At 45.1% G+C, this 26683-nt stretch overlaps 2 protein-coding genes across 3 annotated transcripts; both read left to right on the plus strand.

Annotated features, from left to right (window-relative positions):
* Nucleotides 1-516: 516 nt before the first annotated feature.
* On the plus strand, nt 517-10517 carry CALR (calreticulin). Its single transcript, XM_083593701.1, has 9 exons — nt 517-719; nt 3287-3388; nt 3717-3920; nt 4375-4469; nt 5297-5506; nt 5838-5951; nt 7095-7238; nt 8059-8151; nt 9378-10517. Exons 1-9 carry the CDS (start codon nt 632-634, stop codon nt 9576-9578), a joined length of 1251 nt encoding a protein of 416 aa, XP_083449827.1. The 5' UTR covers nt 517-631; the 3' UTR covers nt 9579-10517.
* An 858-nt stretch (nt 10518-11375) lies between these two features.
* RAD23A (RAD23 homolog A, nucleotide excision repair protein) lies at nt 11376-26304 on the plus strand. 2 transcript variants are annotated; one of them, XM_083593822.1, is made up of 10 exons: nt 11376-11702; nt 17215-17376; nt 17710-17897; nt 18723-18778; nt 19796-19923; nt 20665-20740; nt 20971-21101; nt 22144-22308; nt 24446-25514; nt 25562-26304. In XM_083593822.1, exons 1-9 carry the CDS (start codon nt 11631-11633, stop codon nt 24557-24559), a joined length of 1092 nt encoding a protein of 363 aa, XP_083449948.1. In that variant the 5' UTR covers nt 11376-11630; the 3' UTR covers nt 24560-25514; nt 25562-26304. The 2 variants fall into 2 exon arrangements, with proteins under 2 accessions (XP_083449948.1, XP_083449947.1); XM_083593821.1 differs by having other exon boundaries at nt 11449-11702; nt 18744-18778.
* The last annotated feature ends 379 nt before the right edge of the window (nt 26305-26683 follow it).

Consider the following 26683-nt stretch of genomic DNA (forward strand, 5'->3'; position numbering starts at 1 on the left):
AGTGACCTTATACTAGATCATCTGCATGGGCCTTATAGTATCATATAGTTTGCTGACCCCTGATTTAGATAGTGCCTGGCTAGACAGCACAAGGCTGATTCAGCTGCTCACTGTGCTTCCTTGGTGTGCTTGTTAGTGCTGGGAACACATTCTGCATATGGCTATTCCAGTTAACGCGTTGGCTTGGGAGGCGCTGGGGTGGGCGTGGGAAAGATTGCCGTGAACTGGCCCTTTAAAACCCCGCTGGGCTCACGTGGGGCTGTTGCGAAAAAAAAGGAAAAAAGATCGGGTGACGCATCGACGGCGGAGGGGAGGGGGGCGGCTCCCCCCGAACGCGTGGTCGTGCCTCATTGGCCGGGACCGGCGGCCAATAAGAAGCAGCCATCTGGGACGCCAACGTTCGGGGGTGCCGCCCAGCCCGCCGCGCTGCCGGTGGACCAATGGCAGCGCCGGCCGGGACCGGATGGAGCAATCGGAGCGCGGCGTGGGCGGGCGTTCGGAGGAGAGCCGTATAAAAGGGCACCGAAAGCTCCTCGCCGGCCGCAGTTGCTCTGTCGTCGGTGTCCGTCACCGAAGCTTTTGCTCTTCTTGAAAGGGCCGCCTCGCGGGGAAATAAAATCCAAACAGGGAGATGGGTCCCTTCTTCGCCTTCTGCTCTCTGCTGGCTCTCGCGTCGGCCGGGCCTGCCCAGTACTTCAGGGAGGAGTTCGGGGACGGAGGTGAGGGTCGCTGCTGGCTGGCTGGGGGGCCGGGTTGGAGGCTCCCGGGGGCCGCGGGGGTTCGGGCCTCGCTTGGGGCTGTGCCGCCTGAGGAGAGGCTTAGAGGCGGCGGCGGGGGGGGTCGATGTAATTGCTCCCCCCGCCATCTTGGGAGGCTTTGGCCCCCCCCCCTCGAATTGCCAAATGTCGTATGACAGGATCGCGATATTCGCCTTTCCTTGCAGCCCTTCTGGTATTTCCACGCGATGCGGCCTCGTGAGGGCGGACGGGGTCGGCGTTATTCCCCTGTTGGGGTTGGAGGATGGGCTGTGGGGTGGAGGTCCCTCTGCGGCTTAAGCCAGCAAAGGCCGAGGCACGACTGGGAGCGGGCCGGGTTTCGGTTTCGGGGGGGGGGCGGGCGAGCGCTGCAGCTGTCAGAACCAGGAGGAAGAAAGCGTCCCTTAAGGGCTGGTGTAGCGAGTGAGAAGGGGCTTGCTTGCTTGCTTCCTTGGGAGCTCCAGGATCCTGTCACAGGTAGGGCAGGATGTGGAGAGGAACGTATGGCTGCTCCCCCCCCCCCTGGTAAAAATGGGCAATTAACAAGCCTTGCACCTTAAGAGGGGGAACTTGATGCGTTCATTCTGACACACTCCTTCCCATTTTTTCAGGAGCAACTCAGCCTACCAATACTCTTCTCATTTCACAGGAGCAGCTTCCTATGCTGCCTTTGACTTGCTGTTTATAAGAGCCTCACTTAAGAGAAGCTAGCAGATGTGATGGAACCTGCTATAACCCCCCCCCCCCCGCACACACATACATACACCTTGGGGAGGATGCCACCTTAACTGCATGTGTGACAAGGACATAGGTCTTGTTGTGTCTAGTCTAGACCAGGGATGCGATGGGGAGTTGGTAATTAAGCCATAATCAGCAGGGGCCATGGGGATATAGAACACGGGCTAAATAGATCGCTGTGGGGATGTCTCTAGAACACACAGACCGCCCATTGCTGGAGTATCGAAAATGACAGGTGCATCCTGGTGTGGAGAATTGAAAAGCAGTGTAACACTGCCAGCTGGTTTTTCCTCTTAAAAACTCTACAGAAATATGGTGGTTTTCGTGTGTTATGTGCATGGCTATAAGGATAGAAATGGGTGTTGGTGCAAGATGGGAGTGCAAGCTGCTTAGCTTGTTTTAGCACCTCAAGACTAGTTTTTGGTATACCACTGCTGCAGGAGTGAATTATTGTCCAGTAGAGCCTTTTGATAATACTAGCTGAGGCCCAGCTGCTGTGGAGTGTCTGACATGCGTCTTCTCTTGTTCCTCTTTGTAGAGATTTAAGCTGCAACCTTCATCCATTTAACTTGGAGTAAACCATGTTTAACACATTGGCATATGATTTTGACATGTATAGGATTGTGTTAATCATTTCATTTGTGGACCTTTTAATTACACATTTTTTTAATTAAATATTTTTCATAGCAAAGCTGTTCCATTAGAAAGCCATGCAGTTGCAGTGCCCTGTCTTAAATGGGACCAGTACCCCAAAAGTGAAGATGCTAATACTGCTTTTCTGTTGTAGCATATTATATGTAGGCAATTTATGGCGGATAGAAATTAGGTAGATCATTTGCGTCTGCAGTGATCAGGCAAAGCACGTTCTTATTCACTGTTGAAATTGTTTGCAGGTTAAGACAAGTGTTTTATCTTAACAAATTCTAGTTCAAGTTCATGTTAACTTACACATGATCAGAATTTGCTCACTAATCATTTTTTGCATTCCACCCTATGGGTCAAATTCATGTTGCCAACTTGATCTTCCACAACCTTGTGAAGTAGATCTGGCTGGGAGGAAAGATCAAGGGAACCCACAAAAACAAGACCATTTAGTAAATCACAATTCACTAACTTGGTGCATGCCTGCTGGGGAATTGTGCTCCCAAAATACCTGGTGTGAGCCAGATTGGCAAGAGTTGCGGTAGCCAACAGGGGAAGTCATCTAATAACAAGTAAAGCAGAATCAGCATACAGATCTCATATGCATCACAGCATTGAAAAGGGGTTGGGATGTTGGCCACATATAAATCTGTCACAACCCATTATATGCTAAATCACTTCAAGCAAAGTAGATGTTGTGTTGGGCATTTGTCCTGAGACTGTCTTGTCCTGGGACTGCCATTACATGTCATGGCCAAGAGCAAGGTTTTGGACCCAACGCATACCTGTAGTCATCATACCAGATAGTCCATTATTGTATCCATTTTAGCTTGCTTCAAGTTGAGTGGTAAGTTGATTTTAAAAGAATCAAGGTGGGGCCTGAACTTTTGCAACCAAAACTGACTGATTTTGACTGACGTTTTGCTTCCTTGTACAGGGTCACTGCAACATTGCAAAAACGTTGTAAGCTTGTTGCAAAAATTATTTTTGTAACTGAACAGAAAAAAATGTTTGTGCCACATGTTGCATTTGAATGGTTTTATTTGCCCTCTGTGGTCTTGGGAGCATTTGTAGCCCAGTGTTAACCAAATGTATGTGGTGAATCATTGTAGCTCTTTAGTTTCAAAATTTGTTCCTTTCGTTCCTTTTAGATGCCTGGACAAACCGTTGGGTAGAATCAAAGCACAAGTCTGACTATGGGAAATTCAAGCTTACTGCTGGCAAATTCTATGGAGATGCAGAGAAAGACAAAGGTAAGGAGATATTCTGGAGGACTGTGTTCTCTTAATTCAGTCACAAATGGAGTCCTAAATCTGAAGGTGATGATTGCAGTGTTGCACAGGATCAGGCTTGCCTTATTAAATGGTAGTATATCAGGCCATCCCTGAGTTTTCACTTGCCACAACTTTTGTAGACAGACTTGTAAACATTGGATTATTTTTCCATTTCTGGTCCCCCAGGTAATAAAAAACTTGAGAGGGTTTCTGTGAGGGAATTGTATAATCAGATTTGCACACTATTGTCATCTATAATGATATCCCTGTCTCTTATATACACCTTGACTGTGTTTCATCTTCCCAGGACTTCAGACAAGTCAGGATGCTCGTTTCTATGCACTCTCTGCTACCTTTGATCGCTTCAGCAACAAGGATAAGACCCTGGTGATTCAGTTCACAGTGAAACATGAACAAAACATTGACTGTGGAGGTGGCTATGTGAAACTCTTCCCCTCAACCCTGAACCAAGAGGACATGCATGGGGATTCTGAGTACAACATCATGTTTGGTGAGTGTGCTTGCTTGAAATACATGTCTGGGCGGTTGCTAATCTGTAAGGCTGTAGGAGGGGGTCAACAAGAGGCCCATGCAGCAAATTGAGGGTTGGTGCTCCTTCCCTTGGGCCTCCTCCATGTACGCTAGTAAATGGACATGATGGTGTTTGTTTTTTAGAGGGCAGGGGGTATAGCCTTGCATGGTGCTAGGCAAGCATTGGAAACCCTTCTACAACACTTACATCGGTCTGCTTTTGCAATGGCACCTAATTTGAGAAATATGGTTTGTTATTGGGGAATGATTAAGCTATGCAGTAGTGAACTGAGTATTTTCTGTATCCTTGTAAGTGAGCATTGTGGTGTTAGTCTGAGACTGAACTGAATGCTTGCTGCCCACTTTTGATCATCTGGGTGTGGGCCCCCATTTTAATTCTGTTATGAATCCTATGCCCTTTGTCTCCAATGCAGGTCCTGATATCTGTGGCCCAGGTACCAAGAAAGTTCATGTGATCTTCAACTACAAAGGCAAAAATGTCTTAATCAATAAGGACATCCGTTGTAAAGTGAGTGTCTGGAGACCTAACTGAGCAAAGTCCTTTTGAAATTCTGATCCTAGAAAGAAAGCAGTATGAATAAAAATGGATAGAATTGATATTAAATTAAATCAAACCAGATATTAGGTTGTATTTCCCAAAGTTATTATTGGACTGCACCCAATGAGATCACTGGCCATTATTTTCAATGGAGCAACTCTGCATAGGTCTACCATTGGGTAGAATTTTATAAATACTGTACGAAATTTCTTACTAATTTAACATGTTGGTGCTCTGTAACACACACACACACACACACACACACACACACACACACACATATATATATATGAGTTAAATGAGTCTTTTGTCTAAATTGATACTTTTGTTCATTTATCAGATGCAACTATTTATAATCTAACATTCATTTTTTATATCATTAAAATACTACTATGAATCTGCCCAGAAATTTCAGCCTTGCCTCAAAGAATTGTGGGCATTTAATTGTGTGGAAATAGGAGAATTGTCCAGTGTGCAGGTTTTGATATTGTTGTTCACAATAGAGGCTCTATGGGAATAAGGCACTCCCCATAGGTAAAAAATGAAAGCATGCAAAATGTATTCATTTTGCAAACTAGGCAAAGCCTAGTTCTAAAAATGAAGCTGTGTAAATAATACTCTGTTTAATTGTAAATTAACATGGTCTATTAGTCAGACTTGTGCCATAGTTTAGGAAATGTATGCAGTATCAGTGGGAAGCTTGACTTAAATCTGCCTTTTTTTTCTTGCTGAAAAGCATTCCACCCTAGGCTAAAGGGATTCTGTTATCCTCAGTTTTAAGCTGTTTCCTTTGACAGGATGACGAGTTTACACATCTTTATACCCTCATCGTGCGGCCTGATAACACATATGAAGTAAAGATTGACAACAACAAAGTGGAGTCTGGCAGCTTGGAGGATGACTGGGATTTCCTGCCTCCCAAGAAAATTAAGGATCCAGAGGCAAAGAAACCAGATGACTGGGATGAAAGAGCAAAGATAGATGATCCTGAAGACACAAAACCAGAGGTTAGTGTGTACTAGTGGTGGTATAGCACCAACAATATACACGGCACTTAAGAGCAATGAAAACAGAGGCACCAGACTTGAAATCAGAGTTTCAGCTGTGGGGTAGACAATAAGAGGGAGCTGGGGAAATGGTTACATTCTTTGTGATTGGGTGAGAAGAGATTGTGACACTGTAGCTTCAACTGATAGCTGTGCAGAATCATAGAACTGTAGAGTTGGAAGGGACCCTGATGGTCATCTAGCCCAACCCCTGCAATGCAGGAAGCCAATACTGATCTTGGTTGGGTGAGAACGTTGCCTAATACCTGTTTTCCCCCCAACTTGTTTTCAGGACTGGGATAAGCCAGAACATATTCCTGATCCTGATGCCAAGAAGCCTGAGGACTGGGATGAAGAGATGGATGGCGAGTGGGAACCACCAGTAATCCAAAATCCAGAATACAAGGTAAATAGTGGCTAAGGCTGCAGTGTTGGATGTTTTCATTTTTAAAGTCGCACCACCAAACTCCTCACTTAAGTGCCTCTAATTTAATTGAGTAATAGACTTCTAAAAGAAAGCAGTCTTAGAAGAGACACCCCCTTGTCCCTTACACAGATGAATGTCTCTTCTAAAGTGATGTCCACCATGATTAATTAGTCTTTAATCAAAATGTCATTTTTAATATAGAATATTTTAGTCCTCTGCAAGTAGGAGTTAGATTAAATCTTTATTGGGTGAGGGTTCTAATGGTTGCCCTTGAAACACCTCTTAATGCAAAGAGGGTTTGCTACTATGGATTTAAAACCATCACACTTGCCTATCATACTGGAGTTAGACTTCAAGCTCTTGGTCTAAGATGGCCTTGCTATATACAAAATTTCAGTGTTATCTTTGTTTTTCTGGGTAGGTAGTTATAGACATGTTGAAAACAAGTATATTGGTTAATAGTATGATCCAGGTGCAAAAAATCAAATTAATCCTTGGATGTTTTGAACAAGACAGGAATATGAACATACCATACTTTTCCGTGTGTAACACGCCCTCTATTTTGGGGGACTAAAATTAAGAAAATGAGGGGAGGTTGCCCAGAGTTGTTGAGCTTTTTTGGGGGGAAATCACTCACCTGCCTGACCGATGCTAACACACGCGTGTCACAACATCCTCCTAAGGTCTGTCCCCAATTGCCGTAGTGACACCCAATCACCTTGCCGCAGACACCAATAACACACTGCAGACAATCTCCAGCTCGTGGCATCAACCAATCCCATGTTTCCCCATGCACAATCCATGTATAATACGACCCCCTATCTTAAACATGATTTTTTTTAAAAAAAACCTAGTTTTATACACTGAAAACTACGGTAATTGGTGTCCTTTTTTAAAACTCCACCAGAGCCCTATGTGGAATGTACACATACATGTATAAGAAGGTTGAATTAAAACTGGAATTAATGTAAACCATTCATTTTTTATTCTTTTGTCCCTTCCATGCTTAAGTTATCAAACGTGCTGGCCACAAGTATTGGAGATTTATTTTAAAACTGGCTCTGTGTGTCAGTTGTAATAGGTTCTGGATTTCCTATATTTTTTATTAATATATTTTTGCAGGGGGAGTGGAAACCTCGTCAGATAGACAACCCCAACTACAAAGGGAAATGGATTCATCCCGAGATAGATAATCCTGAGTACACTCCTGATCCCGACCTTTACTTCTTTGAAAACTTTGGTGTCATTGGCTTGGACTTGTGGCAGGTGAGTTCTTGATACAATATCCCACTTCTCCATGCTCAGTTCACAACAAACTACATAGAAGTTACCACATTAATATACCTGGCCAGAAGCTTACAATTAAAAAGTGCAGGTCAGATGTTAAGCATAGAAGAATGTTATCTAAGGATGCAAGTTTGCATAGTTTCCTGTTTTTCCAATACTTCCTGCCCCAACATCTGAATGTATTCTGGATTTATTGGTGGCATTCCTGACTTTCAGGATTGTTGTATATACTCCTGTTGTGTATGCTTTGATGAAATAGAAAACTATAAATAGAAAACATTAACTTGATAAATTAGTTGCCACAGCTGCCAATTTTCTCAAGCATTCATTTAGTGGGGAAGCAGGATAAAAATTATTGAAATAAGTAATATAAATGTTAATAGAAGTCGTGAGTAGTCTCAAATCTAAGGCAGTTTTGTGTCCAAACTGACACCAAATTATAGGAATACCATAACTATGATGTAGTAGTAAAAGAGAACATATAAACAGTCTTTATTCAAGACTGTAATAGTTATGCTATTAAGGTGGTCTTGATTCAGAATGTGGTATCAAAAGCAGCAGCTGCCATTGGCAATTTTGTGATGTCTTATTCTGTGTTCAGCTGCAGGATTTATGAGAGAAAAGTAGAGTGTAAATACTTAAATGAATCTGGAGCGGTTGGTGGAGAAATTATGGCTGATTTAAAGACCTACTTACAGTGTGAAGTGATGCTGAAACACTTCATTGCTTTATAAACTGTCAGAAACCTAAAGAGTTATGTAGAAACATTGGAGCTCATTGTTGTTGTTGTTTGCTACAGGTCAAGTCTGGCACCATTTTTGACAACTTCCTGATTACTGATGATGAGAAATTTGCTGAAGAAGTTGGCAATGAAACCTGGGGTGCCACTAAGGTGAGAAGTCATTTTTCTTGATCTTTATGGCCAGGGTCATCACCACATCATCTTGTTTTACCTAGGTTTTGTAAAGTGCTTTAAATGAATAATCTTCATCTCCACTTCAAATGAGCAAGTTCCAGAGTCTGAACTTTAAAAACTGCTATGGACTATGTTAAAATGTTGAGGGTGACTGTTGGCCTTCATCTCATTCCTTCTATGATATATCGTCTAAAACTGGTTTGAAGTCCATATTGTGATACTGGTTTCATAATTTTTGACCTTGCAAAATATCACGAATCCTGGTGTGTGTTGCAAAAATCACAATGTGGGAAAAACCATGAAGCCAACCAATGCTTCTCTCAATTCCTGCAGCCCGTATGCGAGCTCTGCTAGCTCAGCTCTCCCCTGCCTCAAGCAGGGGGCAGTGAATCATAAAAGCAGGCGGTGGCAAAAATGATACAGGAAAAACCATGAAGCCAATGTTGCTCCATCCTTATATTGATATACCACAATGTTTGTAATGTCACAGTATTTAGCTGGTGATATGGCACAATATTCAAAACCAAATATCACCCAGCCCTACTGGGGGGGGTAGGTCTTTTTCAATCCTGATTCTATTCTGAGATCAAATTTCTTTTCAACTGCTTTTATTTTGCTGCTCCTTACTTTTTATCACTATGTTCTTAATACTTCATGATTAGCCCTGGAAGTATAGTATGCTGAAGGGTGGGATATAGAAAGCTAAGTTAGTTGGTGGATCAGAGCCCAAGGCTTAGGCTTCTCTTTAATAGCCAGATGCCTTGTCAAACACAGTGGTAAGGTATGGAAGTGATGGCTTTCCCCCGTTTGTATGCGAGCAACTCCACATTTACAAGGAGAGGTTGCATTCTGAGGCACTGTGTCCGTCAATGGGATGTGCTTAAGCCTGCCCTGTTTTGCCCCCTTGCCAATTGTGCATAAATGGGAAGTTGTCAGTCTAAATATGGAGGTTTGATTTTTGCATACTATCTGTTGTTGTATTTGTTCATCTATCTGCCCTCCATGAGTTTTTAAGTATGGAATGAACAAACACTCAAAGCTTGTAGCAATCACCTAACTTCTGTAAGTTATATTTTCTATGATATATCTTTGCTGAGAGATGAGAGCAGCTGCATGGTTTTCAAGCCTTTAGCACCATACTACTGAGTCCTACTTAACATAACCTCTATTTAAGAACATATATCCCTTTAAATTGTCACTAGGATGCTGAGAAGAAAATGAAAGAGCAGCAGGATGAGGAGCAACGAAAGAAGCAGGAGGAAGAAGACAAGAAGAAGAAAGAAGAGGAAGGAGACGATGAGCCGGAGGGTGAAGATAATGAGGAGGATGAAGAGGATGAGGAGGAAGAGGAAGAAAAGGATGAGGAGGAAGAAACAGATGGCCCACTGAAGGATGAGCTGTGATTAGGGGTGGTTAGGTGTGCTTGTTGGCTGAGCCTCGCCCTGGGCCTGTACCATGCAGTCTGCTTGGTTGAACCCAACAAAGGAGAGGGGAATAACAGTAATGTCTCTATGAGACAAAAGAACTTTTTTTTTATTGGTGTGTTTGTTTGTCTTAACCCTCTTCCCAAATGTCATCAGTTATTCATTCATGTGTGTAGAGGGAGAACTAGAACCTGCGTCCTAAGGTGGCTAACTGTAGGAACATAACCCTTTGAAATGGGGATGATGCCATTGACCATCTCTTTTTTTTTTTTTTTAAGAATATGGCCACTTTTTCACTAAAGTTTGACTCCAGTCACCCTCCAGAAATGGATGTCCATAAAGCAGAACTCCCCTGTATTGCCTGCCCTTTTGCTTATCCTTTTAAGATATTTGAAGCTCCAAATGGTGGTTTCATACTTAAAAGGGGTGGGATACCTGGGACTAGAATATTAGATGGCTTCCAGGAAAACAAAATTGAGACAACCAGTATTGTATGATGTGTAAGACAACGGATGTTGACATCCTGTCTTGTTCTAAGAGTAGTAACGGTCACTTTTGCTGCTGTGCCCATTAGACAAATCAGGTGCTTTTTAAAAAAGCACAAAGTGCAATGGGCAAAGCAAACTATTACTTTTAACCCAATTTGGATGGCACCCTTAGCTTTTAGATATTTCATATGACAGCCTTGTGTGTGTCAGGGTGTGGTGGTGGTCATTGCAGAGCTTCAGGGGGAGGATCACTAGGGGTGGGGGTGATAAATTTCTGCTTTAGATGTGTCCGGGCAGAGAGCTAGGAACTGAAGAGCCTATGGAGGCAGAGACTTAACACAAGGAGTCATCTCACTTGTTCACACTTGAATGTATGGAAGATTGAAGAAAATTTCTATTAAATTAAACTTCATGTCTGGCCCATAAACAATTTGTTGTGTTATACTGTGTTTGGATGATCGTTGTATTCTGAGCAACTATGTGCTCCATAGCAAAGCAAGGGCACTTGCCAAAAAGTGGTTTAAGAGTATATAAAATTCTACTCTTGAAAGAGAATATAGGATAGTAGAAAATGAATGATAGCATGGCTACTCTCTAGTTGACTCTTACATGAAGTTATCATCCCATCCTATGGAAAGCTGCTTGGCCTGTCCCTTGTCAATGAGGAATTGAGTTACTTTCTAGCACAAGGTTTTCCTTTTAGGAGAATCACTTGATTATTCAGCCTTGCTTTGGTGAAGTTCCCCCATATGGAAGGAAAGCTATGGTCTGTCCTTGTCAAGTGTCTGGGCTCCCATTCAAAATTCTAGACCTGATTCCACTGTCTGAAATCAACATACAGTACTTGCTAGCATTTAGAGCCATTCTTTCACCTGGCATGCAAATGTAACGGCTGCCTTTAATACCCTACAGAGAGGCAAAGTCAGTAGCTGATGCTGTACTGCACAAGGACCTTGATTCGCCTGGGGAAAATGCCGAATCGCAAATATACCCATAATTAAGGGTGGCATGAAGGCGATGGGGAACTAGCACCAGTCGTGCATTGTACAGTCGCCCTGTCAATATTTACAGGCTGGAGGCGCCTACTCGGAAGTAAATCCGTGTCCTCCCATGGGAAAATCGTACCGCGTCACTTCCGCTTTGTTCATTAACACTGGATTCCCAGAAAAGAAATCCCCATCGAAAGCGACCCCCAACTTAAATCACCCCCTCCTCCCCCGGCGTTACTCGCTTGCGCAGAAGGCGCGCGAAACGGAAATCCCCGAAACGAACCGGAAGCCGGGAAACGTGCGTGTGCGTGCATTTTCTACCCTTTCTGACTCTATGGTTAAGGAACACCTCGGCCTGTCTTCCTTGGCCCCTGTCACGTGGGAAGGGCCCGTCAGGGAGCGGAAGCGGCGCTCGGACGCGATTAAAATGGCGGCGTCGTGAAGTTGCATGTTGTTGTGGGGGACCCCCAGCTGAGTCCGTTGGGAGGAACCGCCAGTTGCCGCCGCCGCCACCACCGCCGCCCTCTCCCCTGCCTCCCTCCCTCCCGCCCGCCATGGCCGTGACCGTCACCCTGAAGACCCTCCAGCAGCAGACCTTCAAGATCCGCATGGAGCCTGACGAGACGGTGAGGGGCGGCGGGTCCTCCTCCTCCTCCCCACCCCCCTCTCCTTCCCCCGGCCTCTTCAGCGCCCCCAGCCCTCTGGCGCCAGGAGCCCCCATTCGTCTTGCAGGTTAAGCGGGCGGTACTTCTCGCCTCTCGCTTTCCAGATCCCCCTCTTTCGTTCGTAGGAGATTCCTCGCGAGGTGGGAAGGGAAAGGGAAGCAGTCCACCCCCGGGTCGCCTTACAGAGGCGATCCTCCAACTTCTCCCGATCTAGAAGTTAGTCCTTAAAGAACAGCGCCGTTTGTTTTGCCACAAAGCTCACACAGGAAAAGCTGTCAAGTAGGGGTTTCTCGAAGGCGCTCTCTCTCCCTCCCTCCCTCTCTCTCTCTCTCTCTCTCTCTATACACACGTGTAGCCACAGCCCTTGATCCTTACTGGCGTAAGGATCTGTTCGCTGCTGGGCACGTAACACACGCGCGCCCGCGCCCTGGCCGCCTTCCTTCCAGTCGTGCTTTATTCTTAATTCCACATACACACCCTGCACTGTGTGGCACATAGTTACACCAACATCTATAAAGGGGCTGCTCCCATTTCCACCCCCTCCTCCCCAGCACGTGCTTAAGTTCAAAATCAGATGCAGATTTGTGGTTTTCCGATTTAGCATCTTCGATTCTGGGTGCCTTGCCTTGTATTTGTAGTCCTGAACCCCCCCCCCTCAAATCAAGAACATAATAAGAGTTTGCTGGGCCAGGCCAAAGACACATGTGGTCCCATATTCTGTTCTCACAGAGGCTGTGGCAAGCAGAACATGAGTGCAACCTATTGGCTTACATTTTGGTTATTTTGGCATCATTTTGTTTTCATAGTTGTTACTTCCAGCATATGGCCTCTGATCCTGAAGGTAGAGCACAGCCACCATGACTAGTAGCCATTGATCACCATATTCTCTATCAACGCCTAATCCTCTTTTAAAACCATCCAGGTTGGTAGCCATTGCTACCTCTTGTGGGATCAAATTCTATAGTTTAACTCTGTGCCATGTGAAGAAGTGCTTTCTCTTGTCTGTCCTGAGCCTTCCAATATTCTGCTTCAATGCATGGCCCCAAGTTCTGTTCTTAAGAGGAAGGAAGAACCAGAACTGTACCCAGTATTCCAAGTGTGGTTGCACCATAGATTTGTATAAAGGTACTACGATACTAACAGTTTTATTTTCAATCCCTTTCCTAGTGATCTCTAGCATGGCATTCACCTTTTTCACAGCTGCTGCACTCTTAGTCAATATATTTATCAAGCTATCTACTACCATCTTGTTCCTGGTCAGTCACTGCTAGTTAAGATCCCATAAATGTATGTGTGAAATTAAGATTTTTATTTTTTTTGCCCATCCTGAAAAAATTGGCATCATCAACAAACTTGGTTACTTCACTGCTCCTAACTCTAGATAATTTGTGAACAAGTTAAATGGCACAAGTCCAAATACCTTGGAGGACTCTACTTTGTACCATCCCTTCCACTGGGAGAACTGTCCATTTATTCCTGCTATCTGCTTCCTGCTTTTTAACCAGTTACTGATCCACAAGAGCACCTCTCCTCTTATTCCATGACTGTTAACCTTGCTTGGGAGTCTTTGATGAGGTATTTTATGTACTTTGTCAAAAGCTTTTAAAAAAGTATTTGTTAACTGGGTTGCCTCTATCTATATTAAGGTGACCAGATCCCCCCCCCCAATGAATCTGGGGACACTTTTTAACTTCCTACTACATAGATGGATTTTGTCAGGGGACTGATTTTTAAATCCAGAGACAGTTTCTGGAAGAGATGCTAAGCTAACCAGTCTGTGGTTTCCAGGATTACCCCTGCCCCCAGTCCCCCCACCCTCCCTGTGAAATGGCACTACATTGATCATTTTCCAGTGTTCAGGTATGGAGGCAGGTATCTTAGGAACAAGTTACATATTTTTGTTGGAAGTTTAGTATTTTCACATTTGAGTTTCTTCAGAACTCTTGGCTGGATGCCATCCAGACCCAGCAATTGTCAAATTATATTTTTTCAATAAGGGCCTATAAGAACATTGTATCTTTTCACCTCTAATTGCCTCAGTTTGGCAGGTTCCCTTCTAAAAGTTAGTTCAGGTACAGGGGTCTCCCATATATCTTCTACTGTGCAGGCAAGGCAAAGGGACCCCTGACCATTAGGTCCAGTCATGGCCAACTCTGGGATTGCGGCGCTCATCTCGCTTTATTGGCCGAGGGAGCCGGTGTACAGCTTCCGGGGCATGTGGCCAGCATGACTAAGCCGCTTCTGGCAAACCAGAGCAGCGCACGGAAACACCGTTTACCTTCCCGCCGGAGCAGTACCTATTTATCTACTTGCACTTTGACGTGCTTTCAAACTGCTAGGTTGGCAGGAGCAGTGACTGAGCAATGGGAGCTCACCCTGTCGTGGGGATTCTAACCTCTAACCTTCTGATCGGCAAGTCCTAGGCTCTGTGGGTTAACCCACAGCGCCACCCGCATCCCTACTGTGCAGGCAGGTACGTACAAATAATTCATTTAGCTTCTCTGCAATCTCCTTTTTCTCCTTCAGCATACCTTGACTTCCTTGTCATTCAAAGGTCCAACTAACTGTCTCCCTAGCTAGTCTCCTGCTTTCAATGTATTTAAATAATTGTTTGTGGTTAGTCTTTATGTTTTCAGCAAGATGCTCTTCAGATTCCTTTTAAGCATCCCTTATTGTTCAATTGCGTTTCTTTTGCCAAAGCTTGTGTTCTGTTTTCTTCTCATTTGGACAAGATTTCCATTTTCTAAAGGAAGCCTTCTTGCCTTTGATAGCTTCTGCTAGTTAACTCTGCTTGTTATTCATGCTGGAATCCTCTTAGCCCCAGTGGTACCTTTTTTCATTTGCTATTTACATTTAAATGGAGCTTCTAGTGTGGTTTTAAACAACCCCTGAACATTTTGAGAGATGTGACCTTATTGACTTTGCCTTTAAACTTCATTTTTACCAATTCCTTCATTTTTGGGACATTCCCTCTATTGAAGTCAAATGTGACCTTTGGGTTTTCTTGGCCATTGTCTGGATATAAATTGAATTTGATAGCACTGTAGTAACTATTCCCAACTGGTTCAACAGTACCCACATCTCTCAGCAGGTCATCGGCACCACTCAAGATTAGGTCCAGGGTTGCCACTCTTATGATCAGTTCCATGACCAACTGTCCAGGGCACAGTCTATCAGCTTTATTGTTGTTTTGGTAGCTTCTTTCCCACCACCAATATCTATCTTTCCTCAGTTGTTGATTTTAAATCAGTGTTTTATGTATTTTATTACCCATGCTATTTATAGGTAGATTTCTGCCGTTTGTGCTTCAACATTATACTGATTCATCTGGTTTTGTTTGAATGAAGTGAGTCTGAATATGAATCCAGGTACTAAAAGTAACATAAATGTGGAGTAATCACCTTGATTCCTCCCTTGTCATATAATCCTGGAAGAACACATATGAGGAGTGATAACTACTAAGAGTTCATTATTATTTTTCAGTCTCTGCCTATTGTGGGTCTAGAGGCATGCCTCTTTAGCAACTTGCTTTTAACTTCAGTGGAACAAAGTAAATCCTTTCAAACACCAGTACCTACATATGAATAAGCCCTGAACTTAACCAATTTGCTAGCTTTTATCATGTTCTGATTTGATTCAAGTTCCAAAACTGTTTTAGTAAGGATTCCCAAACATGACCTTTTGAAAGGAAAAAAAAATATTTATTTTTTGTCACAAGCTGCATGATCCCTTTTGTGCGAGGTATATGTTGCATCCTGGTGGACTGAGTTCTTTTTATCAAAATTTAACTGTACGGCCAGGGCAGGACCATTCATCCATCGTCTCACCCTGCACAGAAGTATAGAAGTAAAACAGCTTTGGGAATTCATTCAAGAGAGACAGCCACACAGTGCAGAGGACAACTGCCTCCCTATGCAATCTCATCTTGCAAAATTCCTTTTTAACTAAACCACAGTGTAATTGCTGACTGTTCACAAAGGTGAAAGCTTTTCTGTGCCCTATCAAGGAAGTTGTTTTTTTAAAAAAAAAATCCAAGCCCTCCTTTCATTTTTTGAACCTTCTATTTTTGGATGATGATTATTATTTTGGATTATGATTATTTTGGATTATGATTATTATTATTTTATTTCATAAAATTTATACAGTGCTTGATTGTAAAAAAACAAAACAAAAACAATCTCAAAGCGGCTTACAAAAAGATAAGCAAGAAAATCAAGAAAAACCCATGACCATATTTAAAACATACGAAAGTTAAAATACTAAAATTAACTCCAATTTCTAAGCATTAGGTAGGTTTTTTGAAACAAGAATGTTTTTAACAGGCGCTGAAAACTGTACAATGAAAGTGCCAGCTTGATCTCAATAGGCAGGGAGTTACAAAGATTGGTTGCTGCCCCATGAAACAATTGAGTTCTTATAAATGTAGTTGTCAGGGATTGGACTGAATGGTGCCCCCCCCCTTCTCCTGAACCTTCCCGAGAACAGGAGGACAGTATAGATCAGGCATATCCCTAGCTAACAGGACCAGTGGTCAGAGATGATGGGAGTTGTAGTCCCAAAACATCTGGAGGGCCGAGTTTGCCTGTGCCTGGTGTAGATTTAGAACAGTGGTTTGCAGAGGGGCATAGTTCAGAGGCTGCAGAGGGCAGAAGCTGGGAAATATTGGAAGAGGAACAGCAGGAAGAAGAAAAAGCACCAGGGAAGAGACAGCTGACAGACTCAGTGTCTTTAGAAAGCATTCCTGACCACCTCCCTCCCAGAACCAGGTGTGCCTTGAGAGTAGGCTCAGAGGCAGAAAACTTAGATTAGCTGGCGCATGGGTGACGTAGAATAGGGACGATGTAGGGGGTGGGACTTTACTTGGAGCAACGCCATTGATGGATAGGGACTATATTCCTTTGTCTCGCTCTGTAAATCCTGAATAAATTACATGGTAAGGACTCTTCTTGTCACCTGCTTTTTTTGCTGCCACCAGGGGAGGGAAAGGATTCCCTGAACCTTGACAATAGTGCAGAATGTGGTGTTTATATGCTGCCAAGCACCGTATAATCATAAAATCCTACAGAGGTGTGGAGCTGTACTGGGTTTGTGGGAATGGAGAGCAGTCCCAGAAGCTGGGAAGATTGCCTATTAATGGTACTTGGGGGGGGGATAGTTTTTTTGAACTGGGGAAAGTACCATGAAGTGTGTGTCTGCTCTTGCTTTTGGTATTTATAGATGGCAGGGCAACAGGTTTGGCTTTCCTAAAAGCTTTTAGAAGGAAGGGACTTTCTGAACCCATCTCTCCTCATTGGGAGTAAAGACAGTACTCAAAAGAGCATTAGATACTGGACAGATTCACTGTGCTGGAGGAATGTGGCTTACGGGCCAATTCAAATATCTCTACAGCCACACTTCTTGGGGTGGAAAAAGTTTGACTCTCAGGCGTTCAGCACAAGACAGATGGTGGAACCAGTTTGGTCTTGACCCACAGGTCCGAGTTCTTAAGGAGAAGATTGAGGCTGAAAAGGGCAAGGAAGCATTCCCAGTGTCGGGACAGAAGCTTATCTATGCTGGCAAGATCCTGAGTGATGATGTCCCTATCAAGGAGTACAAGATTGATGAGAAGAACTTTGTGGTGGTGATGGTCACCAAGGTATGGTTGGGCACCTCCATTGCTTCATGGGAATGCTTTCCTGGGAACAGAAGACTGATTCTGCTTCAGTAGCTTTCCCTCCCCTCCCTGCCTTGCTGTGGTTCAAAGGATGGTGTGCTAGGAAGCAGTTTTGGTGCATGTTTCTGACAGTGCAGGTTTTGGCCTTGGGGTGTGGGCACATCCAAGAAAGGCGATTACAGGGCATTGAAAATTCCAGGAGTCGCTTCTCTTGGTTTCTCAGAATTAACTTGAAGGTCAATCCCCTTTGCTTTTCTCTGTGGGATAGAAATGCATTGTATCTTCTTCTAAGTCTCATTTTGATTTTCTGTTCAGAACAAAACAGGCTCAGGAGCTCCTGTCCCCTCACCAAGTGAGGCAGCGCCCCCATCAGAGCCTACACCATCCTCTGGACAGATGCTGCTGCCTGGAGCAGCTACTGTTTCACCCCCACTAGGAACTCCAACAAGTGAGGAGAAGCCTCCTGAAGAGACAGTGACTGTTTCCCCCCAGGAATCAGTTGGGTAAGTTTGGCTTGCCCTGCCACCCTCCGCACTCTCATTTGTTTTGTAGGTGACGCTGGAATGATATAATGGAGGGAGAAATTCTAGGCCTTGGAAATCATGATTGGTTCTGAAAATCCACCAATGTTTGGAGTTTGGAGTAAACTGATTGGGGGATAACTTCAAGAGCAGATGCTAATGGGACACAGAATTAGCCTACCATCACTTGGACCAGCCGGTTGTGGTCTTGTGTTTGTTTAGCTGTTAGATTTTATTGCCAGTTTTTCCTCTACGTTTGAGGACTTTAATGTGGAAACTCTTTCTCCACACGTGGAGATTTGAGTGGGTTTGAAAGTGGGCTGCAAACCACACAGCCTAGGTACCTCAAATCTCAGTCTTGGAGAGGAAGAGGGAGGTGAAGGCCTGTGATGTCAGAATGCAGCTCGGGTTGCTAACTGGTGTTATTAGACGGCTATAAAAAGGGTGCAGGATTGGGGCGGGAAACAAGAAGGTACATAAGAGCATGTGTTTTGGGGGTGAGCAGCCCTCCTCTCCTGGCCTCTGTTGCTTCATAGCTTCGTACCACCAGTTTTAGCACCACTACCCACTCTCAGAACAGTACCCCTGAAATGTGGCGATTGTAGTTGCACTCCAGGCCTCGGTGGTGGTAAGAATCGTTAGGCTAAGCAGTTGCTTGCTGTTTGTCAGCCATGGGGGTAGGAGAGAGATTGTATGACTGAAGGGAAAACCAGCTGTTCTGTTGCTTAGTTTATATTTGGCTTTTCAGTTTTCTTGGCCAGTTATCTGAAAGGACCCAGCTACTATTTCTCTCTCTTAAATTTGCAGCTCTGTTCCCTCTTCAGGTAGCATGGGACGTGAAGATGATGCAGCTTCCACTTTAGGTAGGTGAGCGCCTTTCCTTCGCTTGCCACAGGGGAGAGCTCTCAGCTCCTTGGCTGCAGTTTGCTCTTATAAGATTGGGACCACTCTCTATGGTCTCCAGATCCATAGTTGATGGACTTCTAAATACAATACAGCACGGGATAACTTAGGAAGTGCTGCCCTCTAACGGTCTCTAGTGGTTAAAACACTTCTCCTTCCACCACTGTTTCATGGGGATCCAGCATGCAAGCGTCAGCTGGGAGCCATGAGTGGGTTGCAACTGAGACTGCACCATCATTTTTGCTCTAGGCTTCTTTAGGTGGGTAGGGTGTGGGGAGAGAAGGCAGCAAAAGAAAACCATACATAGTAAAAAAATTAAAGTGGGTCTCATGTTGCAGGTTAGGGTTAAAGATGGATCCTGGGTCTGAAAGTTGAACACTGCTTGTGGGAACAGTTTGGCAGATTTCACCCCCAAATTCTGTCATCAGCCACTGATACCTGTATTCTTTCCATCAAGGTTACGGCATAGTGGGCACCTGCTTGCCCTTTTGTGCCCGTGTTATATAAGGAGCAGCATCTAGCACTTGAGCTATGGCCATGGGAACTGGAAATTCTGGATTCCATTCCCATTTCTGGAAGCAGTCTAGTAGTTAAAACCTGGAATCCTGATGCTGCCTCCAGTTCTGTAAGGGGAATGAGATTTAGTAGCGAAACTCAGCGGGCTTTTGAGAGGGTGGTCTCTCTTGGTGGAAAGAGGCTTGAGATCTTAATTCTGTTTTCAGCCATTAGAGGGACTTTGAAGATGTGGGAATAGAAACTGGATTTGAAGCTTTGGCACTTACTGGTGTTCAAAGCCCCAAAGATACAAGGCTTCCTGGTTCTGCAGACATTGTAATGAGGATGCTGGCAATGGCAAAGTGACCTGTTGCCTTCCAGTCCAGCTGCCCATCTTGCTCCCCTTCCCATATGCAAAGGTCAGGTGGAAATAGTTGCACATCTTCCCCTAATGTCAAACTGTCTTCCTTTTCCGCTTCCAGTTACTGGCTCAGAGTATGAGACAATGCTGAATGAAATCATGTCAATGGGCTATGAGCGAGAGCGGGTGGTGGCAGCTCTGCGGGCCAGCTACAACAACCCTCACCGGGCTGTGGAATACCTGCTAACGGTAAGGAGAAATGCTGGGTTTGTCCTACCATCATCAATATATTTTGGGCTTTCCTCTAGTTCTTCAAGGGGTGTTCCTGGCTTCCTTTTCCTTCCACTTCACTGGTGTGCTATTATCATTTTTTGCTCACTGCCACCGCAACTCTGTTGCTAGCCTGGGTTGCTTGAAAGAGGCAGAGCACCATGCTTTCTGAACCATCTCAGACAGGTCCTCTAGAAGGATGACGCCATACTGGTTTCTCAGCTCTGTGCATCTTGCTTGCTCTGTTGTCTCCCCTGCTTAGTATAGCACAGAGGAAGACCACGGATGCCAACCAGGGAGCTTGCTTTATCTAAACAGTTGTGAGGTTAGTTGGACACTTTGCAAAGGGCTGAGGGCTGTATCCTTGCACTCCTACATTAAACTAAATTTGGAAGGCAGAAAAAATCCCTTCAGAACGAACATTTTGTAAATGTAAGCAAACAACCTTAGTCACATAATACGGGAAAATAAAATTGAAACTGAAGAGATGTGAGCAGGCAATAGACACAACTGGACTTGGGCAAGGAAATCTGGAGAGCAGAAATGTTCCCCCCGTCACTGGAAGTCTTGCCCCAACAGAAACTGCCTTCATAATTTGTTTTGCCTTGAACAGCACACCGTCAGTCTCTGAGTATAGCCATTAGTGTGCTGTGGATGGAATCTTGAAAAGTGTATGATCTGGAAGAAGTTCCATTAACTTTGCTTTCTCTAACTTTGCAGGGTATCCCAGGTAGCCCAGAACCAGAGAGAGCCTCCATCCAGGAGAGCCAGCCTCAAGAGCAGTCGGCACCAGAAGGTGTGTGTCCCCCCCCCACTTTCATATAAAGAGTTTACTGGAGCGGTGGACTATGGGGAGTAACAGTTGTGCCTAACTAGGCTGCAGTGCATTGGCTAGTGGCGTGTTGGGAGAGTGGTGCCCCTTGATGGTTTCATATGCACTCTTCTCTCTACGCACATGCCCAGCCCCTCCCCCACTTGCTGCTGTTCTGCTCGCATGCATGGCTTTAACAATCATTGGATCTACAGGAGAGAACCCTCTGGAATTTCTGCGAGACCAGCCCCAGTTCCAGAACATGCGTCAGGTGATCCAGCAGAACCCAGCTCTGCTCCCAGCCCTGCTCCAGCAGTTAGGCCAAGAGAACCCTCAGCTGCTGCAGGTAACTGAGTGGACGGGCTTTGTTTGTTGTCTCAGTCAGTTGGGGATAGCCTTGGAGCAACCAGATGGGTCAAAGTGACACTGGTCTGAGATCCGCTGGTGCCAGCATGGGTAGCATCTCTCGGGCTGTTGTTTGGTATTTCAGCAGGAAAAGCAGGCACAACAGAGCCAAGTGGGTATGCTAACCTGACTAGGCAGCACCATTTGTGCTGTTGTATGCATTGTTTGCGTGTCATTGACCTGTACAGCCAGATCCTACTTCTCAGATGAGTGTTTGCTTCCCTGGGGTTCCTACTTTAAATGTTGCTGCCAACCCTCATGGCTCAGTTTCCTCCCAGTTCTCCTGATTTGCCGACCATAGGCTTTGGGTTAGGGCATGGGTAGGCAAACTAAGGCCCAGGGGCCAGATCCGGTCCAATCACCTTCTAGATTCTGGCCTGCGGATGGTCTGGGAATCAGCGTGTTTTTACATGAGTAGAATGTGTCCTTTTACTTAAAATGCATCTTGGGTTATTTGTGGGGCTTGCCTTGTGTTTTTACATGAGTAGAGTGTGTGCTTTTATTTAAAATGCACCCCTGGGTTATTTGTAGGGCATAGGAATTCGTTCATTCCCCCCCCCAAAATATAGTCTGGCCCCCCACAAGGTCTGACAGACAGTGGACTGGCCCCCTGCTGAAAACGTTTGCTGACCCCTGGGTTAGGGTGATCACTGCTGGCTCAGTCATCTTCCTTTGCTTTGCCTTAATTATATATGGGCAAGCTTTAACAGTGGATGCAGTGTGTGTTGGCACTAGAGGAGGAGGATTATGAATACAACATACTTGAAAATTCAGTGGCATAAGAGTGAGGACTTCAATGTAGGAGAAAAGGATGGCAGGTCAGGTCTCCTCTCTTCCCCTCAAATTGGAGGGTCTCATGCGAGGGTTTGGTGTCCTTTGGAGGTGCTTGTGTGAGGTTTGCTGTCCCAGGGGCCCCGAGGGGTCGCAGGGTGTAGGCATGTGTTAATTGATAACAGCAAGTTCTTCTCTTCCTCCTCCTCCAGCAAATCAGCCAACACCAGGAGCAGTTCATTCAGATGCTCAATGAACCACTGGGTGAAGTACCTGACATCGCAGACATTGAAGGAGAGATGGGTGCTATTGGGGAGGAAGCCCCTCAGATGAATTACATCCAAGTCACGCCTCAGGAAAAAGAAGCCATAGAAAGGGTAAAAGAGGGGAGCAGTGGCCTGGGGCAGGGACAAGAAGGGAAGTCTCTTGCTGTTTGTGCTGGAGCTTCTCCCTTTAGGATTTGCTCCCTCGTGAGATACAGAACAGTTAAGCTGCCAGGGTGGTGGCCTCTACGTCTTGCGCTAGTTTCTGTAGGCTACAGAGACATCTTGGTGGGTACAGTGGAAAGGGTGGGACTTTCATGTTATTGCCTAGTATTACAAGTCACTCCCCATCACCTTGCTGTGTGGACTAGAGCTAGGCTGGCTGACCTGTGGACCTCCAGATAATGTTGGATTCCAGCTTCCACCAGCCACCTCCAGCATGGCCACTGGGCAGGGATGCTGGAAACTGTACTCCCTCAGGGCTCACAGGTTAGTCAGCCCCGCAATAGAGTCTGAGGGCAGCACAGGAGCTTTAGGGCAAGAAGTGCCAGCAGCCTGGCAATAAACGGATTGGCATGTGAGCTCTGAACATGTGGTTTCGCTTCATTCGCTTTTGTCTTTCTCTAAGGCTGTAGAACCATGGTTATTCATAAGCCAGTTCTGCACCAAACAAGCCAGTTTTCTGTACTGAAATATTTGTTGATTCTAAAAAAAACCAACACATTTCTAAACTGCTTGATATGTTAAAATCTTTAAGTGATGTACAAACAAATAAACAGTATCGCGAAAGCAGAGAGAAAAACAAGAACCTGTAAAGCTGTATTATAAAAACAAGAGTTCAGTAATAACAAGGTCCAGGGAAAGCCTGAGCAAATATATATATCTTATGTTTGAGGCAACTGAAGAGGAAGGGCATACCACAGTATGGGAGCATATGAACCTGCCTGGACCCTGAGATCATCTGAGGCCCTTCTTCGTGTGCCTCCTGCATGAAAGGTCCGGAGGGTGACAACACAAGAACGAGCCTTTTTTGCAGCCAAACTGATAATTACCGTATTTTTCCCTCTATAACACGCAGATTTTTTCTCCTAAAAAGTAAGGGGAAATGTCTGTGCGTGTTATTGAGCGAATGTGTGGTCCCTGGAGCTGACTGTCCCAAGTACAGGGCAAAAATCAGGCAAAAATCATATCGCACCGTCACGGAGGAGAGGAGGCTGCTGCTTTCCTGCATTCTGCCTCAGGGTCTTACTGCCCACCCTCTTCTGTTTCGTTACTGTGTTTGCTCAAACGGAACAAAGAGCAGGCAAATCCCCTCCCCTCCAGGCAAGCAGAGGGGAAAGCGGAGCGTTCTTCCCTCTAATTCCTCTCCGTGCTCCGGTGCTGCTGCTGCTGCGTCTAGGGACTCGCAGGCAGCGGAAAACATGCAGGAGAGAGGGGGGGGCTGGCTTGGGGGGGAAGACTTTTGCCTTCCTTCCCCCCCCCTTTAAACCCCTCTCTTACATTCTTAGCCAGCTGCTTCTCCGCACACCCCTCTCGTGCTCCTTGTCCCTTCTATGTTTTTCCTTCCCTCCCCACTTAAAACGTGGTTACAAAGCACGGATCCACATGGATCCTCAGGATCTTTGCATTGGGTCACCCCAAATTCACCATCAGATCACATAGCATGTCCATGGCTACAGCCTGCACCAAAAAAAATCACACACCCACTGTTGCCTGGGGCTGCAATGGTGCAAAAACGTGGTTACAAAGCACAGATCGACATGGATTCTCAGGATTTTTGCATTGGGCTACCCCAAACTCACCGTCAAATCACATGTCTGTGGCCACAGCATGAAGCACAAAAATGATACATCCACTGTTTCATTCAGATTTTTTTTTCTTGTTTTCCTCCTCTAAAAACTATGTGCGTGTTATGGTCAGGTGCGTGTTATCGAGCGAAAAATACGGTACGATAACCCTACTAATGATGTCTGCCTACTCCGCTCCTGTGGTGAACCATGCTGTAGAGTGCCATGGTCCTTATTTTGGTACTTGCCTTGCCCAGACCTGACCCAACACAGGATAAGCATGTTGGGATCTCCCATAAGGGGGTCTGTGTATTATTATTATCATTATCATCATCATTGGCAGCAGTTGGCTCCTTACAGGAAAGGTGAAATTGTAGGACGCACAGTGTTGCCAATCAGAGCGTTTCTAACTTTTTCCCTTCCTTTCCTCTTTCTCTCTCTCTCTCTCCCTTCCCCACCCTTAGTTAAAGGCCTTGGGCTTCCCTGAGAGCCTGGTGATCCAGGCCTACTTTGCTTGTGAGAAGAATGAGAATCTGGCGGCCAACTTCCTGCTGAGTCAGAACTTTGATGACGAGTGATAAAAGAAAAGAGTTTTATATAAAATTCTCTATATAAATATTCGTTTATTTAAAGGGGCACGTATTGGGATATGGGGGAACGGTATGATTTTAGAATGTCCCAGGCAATTTTGCTGGCTGGAGGAAAATACTCTACCTTGGAAAACTGGGCAGCTGGGGAAAAAGCAGAACTAAACGCACCTTTTCCTCTTTCCCTCCCCAAAAAACAAGGGCTGCCTTTGAGCCCAGCTGCATCCCACGACAAGCAGGATGTTCAGGGAAAGGTTGACATGGCAGATGGGTTCGATTGGACCTCCTCCCATCTGAGCTGATTGCGTGTGTGCAAACAGATTGCTCTTTTGTTTGCAAATCCCTCCCCCCTCCCTCCCCTGACTACAATGCCTAAATGTGTCTGGGCTCATCAGCTAATTCTGTCAGTAGTATTATTCCCTTGGCCTTTGAAAGAAGGCCACTGGCCTTTGAAAGAAGTCCAGTTCTTCATCCCTGTTCCAGAGAGCTGCTGCACTAGGTGGGTGACCTGCCTTCTGATGATCTTTTTGATAGCTGTGCTTGCACTGAAGAGGCTGTGCCGCGATGGAGGAATACCTTGTAATGTTGCACATAAATCCCCTTTCCCAGCCCTGGTATTACCTTTCATCCTCCTCTGCTAAGCAGCCACCCACCATGTAACTGCAGCTCTTTGGCACTCTTCTTAAATTAATTCTCAGAAGTAGCACTGGAAATGGGGGCCTGGTGGACAGTTGCCCTTTGATACAGCAGGTTTCAAAACTTGGGGCCCTTTGACCTGTTTGAATTTGTCCCACTTCCCATGGCTACTCTGCAGAATTGGAGAAGTGGCTGGACTGCCTTTGCCGTCTCGCTTCCCCAGACTTGCCTAAGCAGGGCTCATCACTCATGTAACACATTGCTCAGCAGAGTTTGATTTCGAATTGTTTTAACATTAACACCTTGAAACGTGCATTAGCAAAAGCAGGAGGAGCTTTTTACAAACCTCTATAGCAGGCGAGTCTTTTAAAAGCGGCTTTTTGGCACTTGTGTCCATTGAATGAATTCCATTTTTAACATTTTCTGTGTTGTGGAAGTTTTAAGGAAATTAATATTTTCTAGTATTAACTTGATTTACCTGTTGTTTGAAAGATTCTTGCATTTTAAGGACTTTTTCCCCCCTTAAAGGAAACCCATTAGTATTGGGGAGATACAGAATCTCTTTGTTAAACGTTGGGGGGGGGGCGCTTTGCTTTTTTAATTTGGTGGGAAATATCAAATTGACATATTTTCGCAAATCTTTATAGGAAAATGTAAAAAGGAAAATTCTGCTTTGATGTACCTTTTCGAAGCTTGAGTTTGAGCTGACTGCACTTGAACATATCCTGATTGATCTCACCCGGAAGCTGACCTGTACTTGGCTTCAGTCTCAAATATCCAGTGAAATTGACCTTGAACTTGAGATGCACAGGCACAGAACTGCAGAGTTTCCTCCAGTTTAGCTCATCCTTCACCTTATCATAGGAATGTTGGTCAAAATTGTTGCTGGTTTGAACATCAATAAAACTGTCAGTATCACCTGTCTAAACCCCCGTTTTCTTCGATGAACCATGAAATTGACTTCTGCCTTCCCCCTCTACCCTCATAACAATCCTGTCTCGAGTCGCACTCTTTCCTCAGCACATGCCCACTGCAGAGGGATCAGGAGTATTGCCTCTATGCCTCAAAAATAAATTCCGAAGCCATAAATTACTGCTAAACTGTGTGATATTGTTCTGTGGCTATGACTGACAGCGTGCAATATGTACTGGATAAGTAAAACTAATGTGATTTTTTTTTCTGGGGGGGGGGGGGAAGGCAGGGGAGACATGGAGGAAAGGGGAATTTCTGGTTCTCAAGCCTGAAAGCGAGTATCCGGTGGTTATAAACATAGCTGTAGGTAAGAGCCAAAGAGTGCAGATTCTCCTGATTTGATGAGCAAAGTTGCTTTTCTCCGCTGAAATACAATGGTACTTTGGTACTCGAATGGCTTGACTCCCGAACAAATCGGCTCCTGAACGCTGCAAACCTGGAATGAGTGTTCCAGTTTGTGAACGTCCGACATGTCTTCCGACTGAGTGCAGGAAGCTCCTGCAGCCA

This window comes from Podarcis filfolensis (assembly GCF_964270895.1).
Source record: "Podarcis filfolensis genome assembly, chromosome: 17".
Lineage (NCBI taxonomy): Eukaryota > Metazoa > Chordata > Lepidosauria > Squamata > Lacertidae > Podarcis > Podarcis filfolensis.

What these genes read in the sequence shown, in the direction of transcription:
- RAD23A (XM_083593822.1), top strand. Translation starts at nt 11,631, where the DNA reads ATGGCCGTGACCGTCACCCTGAAGACCCTCCAGCAGCAGACCTTCAAG. An exon ending in TGGTGGTGATGGTCACCAAG is followed by an intron (nt 17,377 to 17,709) that starts GTATGGTTGGGC and finishes TTTTCTGTTCAG; the next exon opens with AACAAAACAGGCTCAGGAGC. An exon ending in TGATGCAGCTTCCACTTTAG is followed by an intron (nt 18,779 to 19,795) that starts GTAGGTGAGCGC and finishes TTCCGCTTCCAG; the next exon opens with TTACTGGCTCAGAGTATGAG.
- CALR (XM_083593701.1), top strand. Translation starts at nt 632, where the DNA reads ATGGGTCCCTTCTTCGCCTTCTGCTCTCTGCTGGCTCTCGCGTCGGCC. An exon ending in TCCAAAATCCAGAATACAAG is followed by an intron (nt 5,952 to 7,094) that starts GTAAATAGTGGC and finishes ATATTTTTGCAG; the next exon opens with GGGGAGTGGAAACCTCGTCA. An exon ending in AAACCTGGGGTGCCACTAAG is followed by an intron (nt 8,152 to 9,377) that starts GTGAGAAGTCAT and finishes AATTGTCACTAG; the next exon opens with GATGCTGAGAAGAAAATGAA.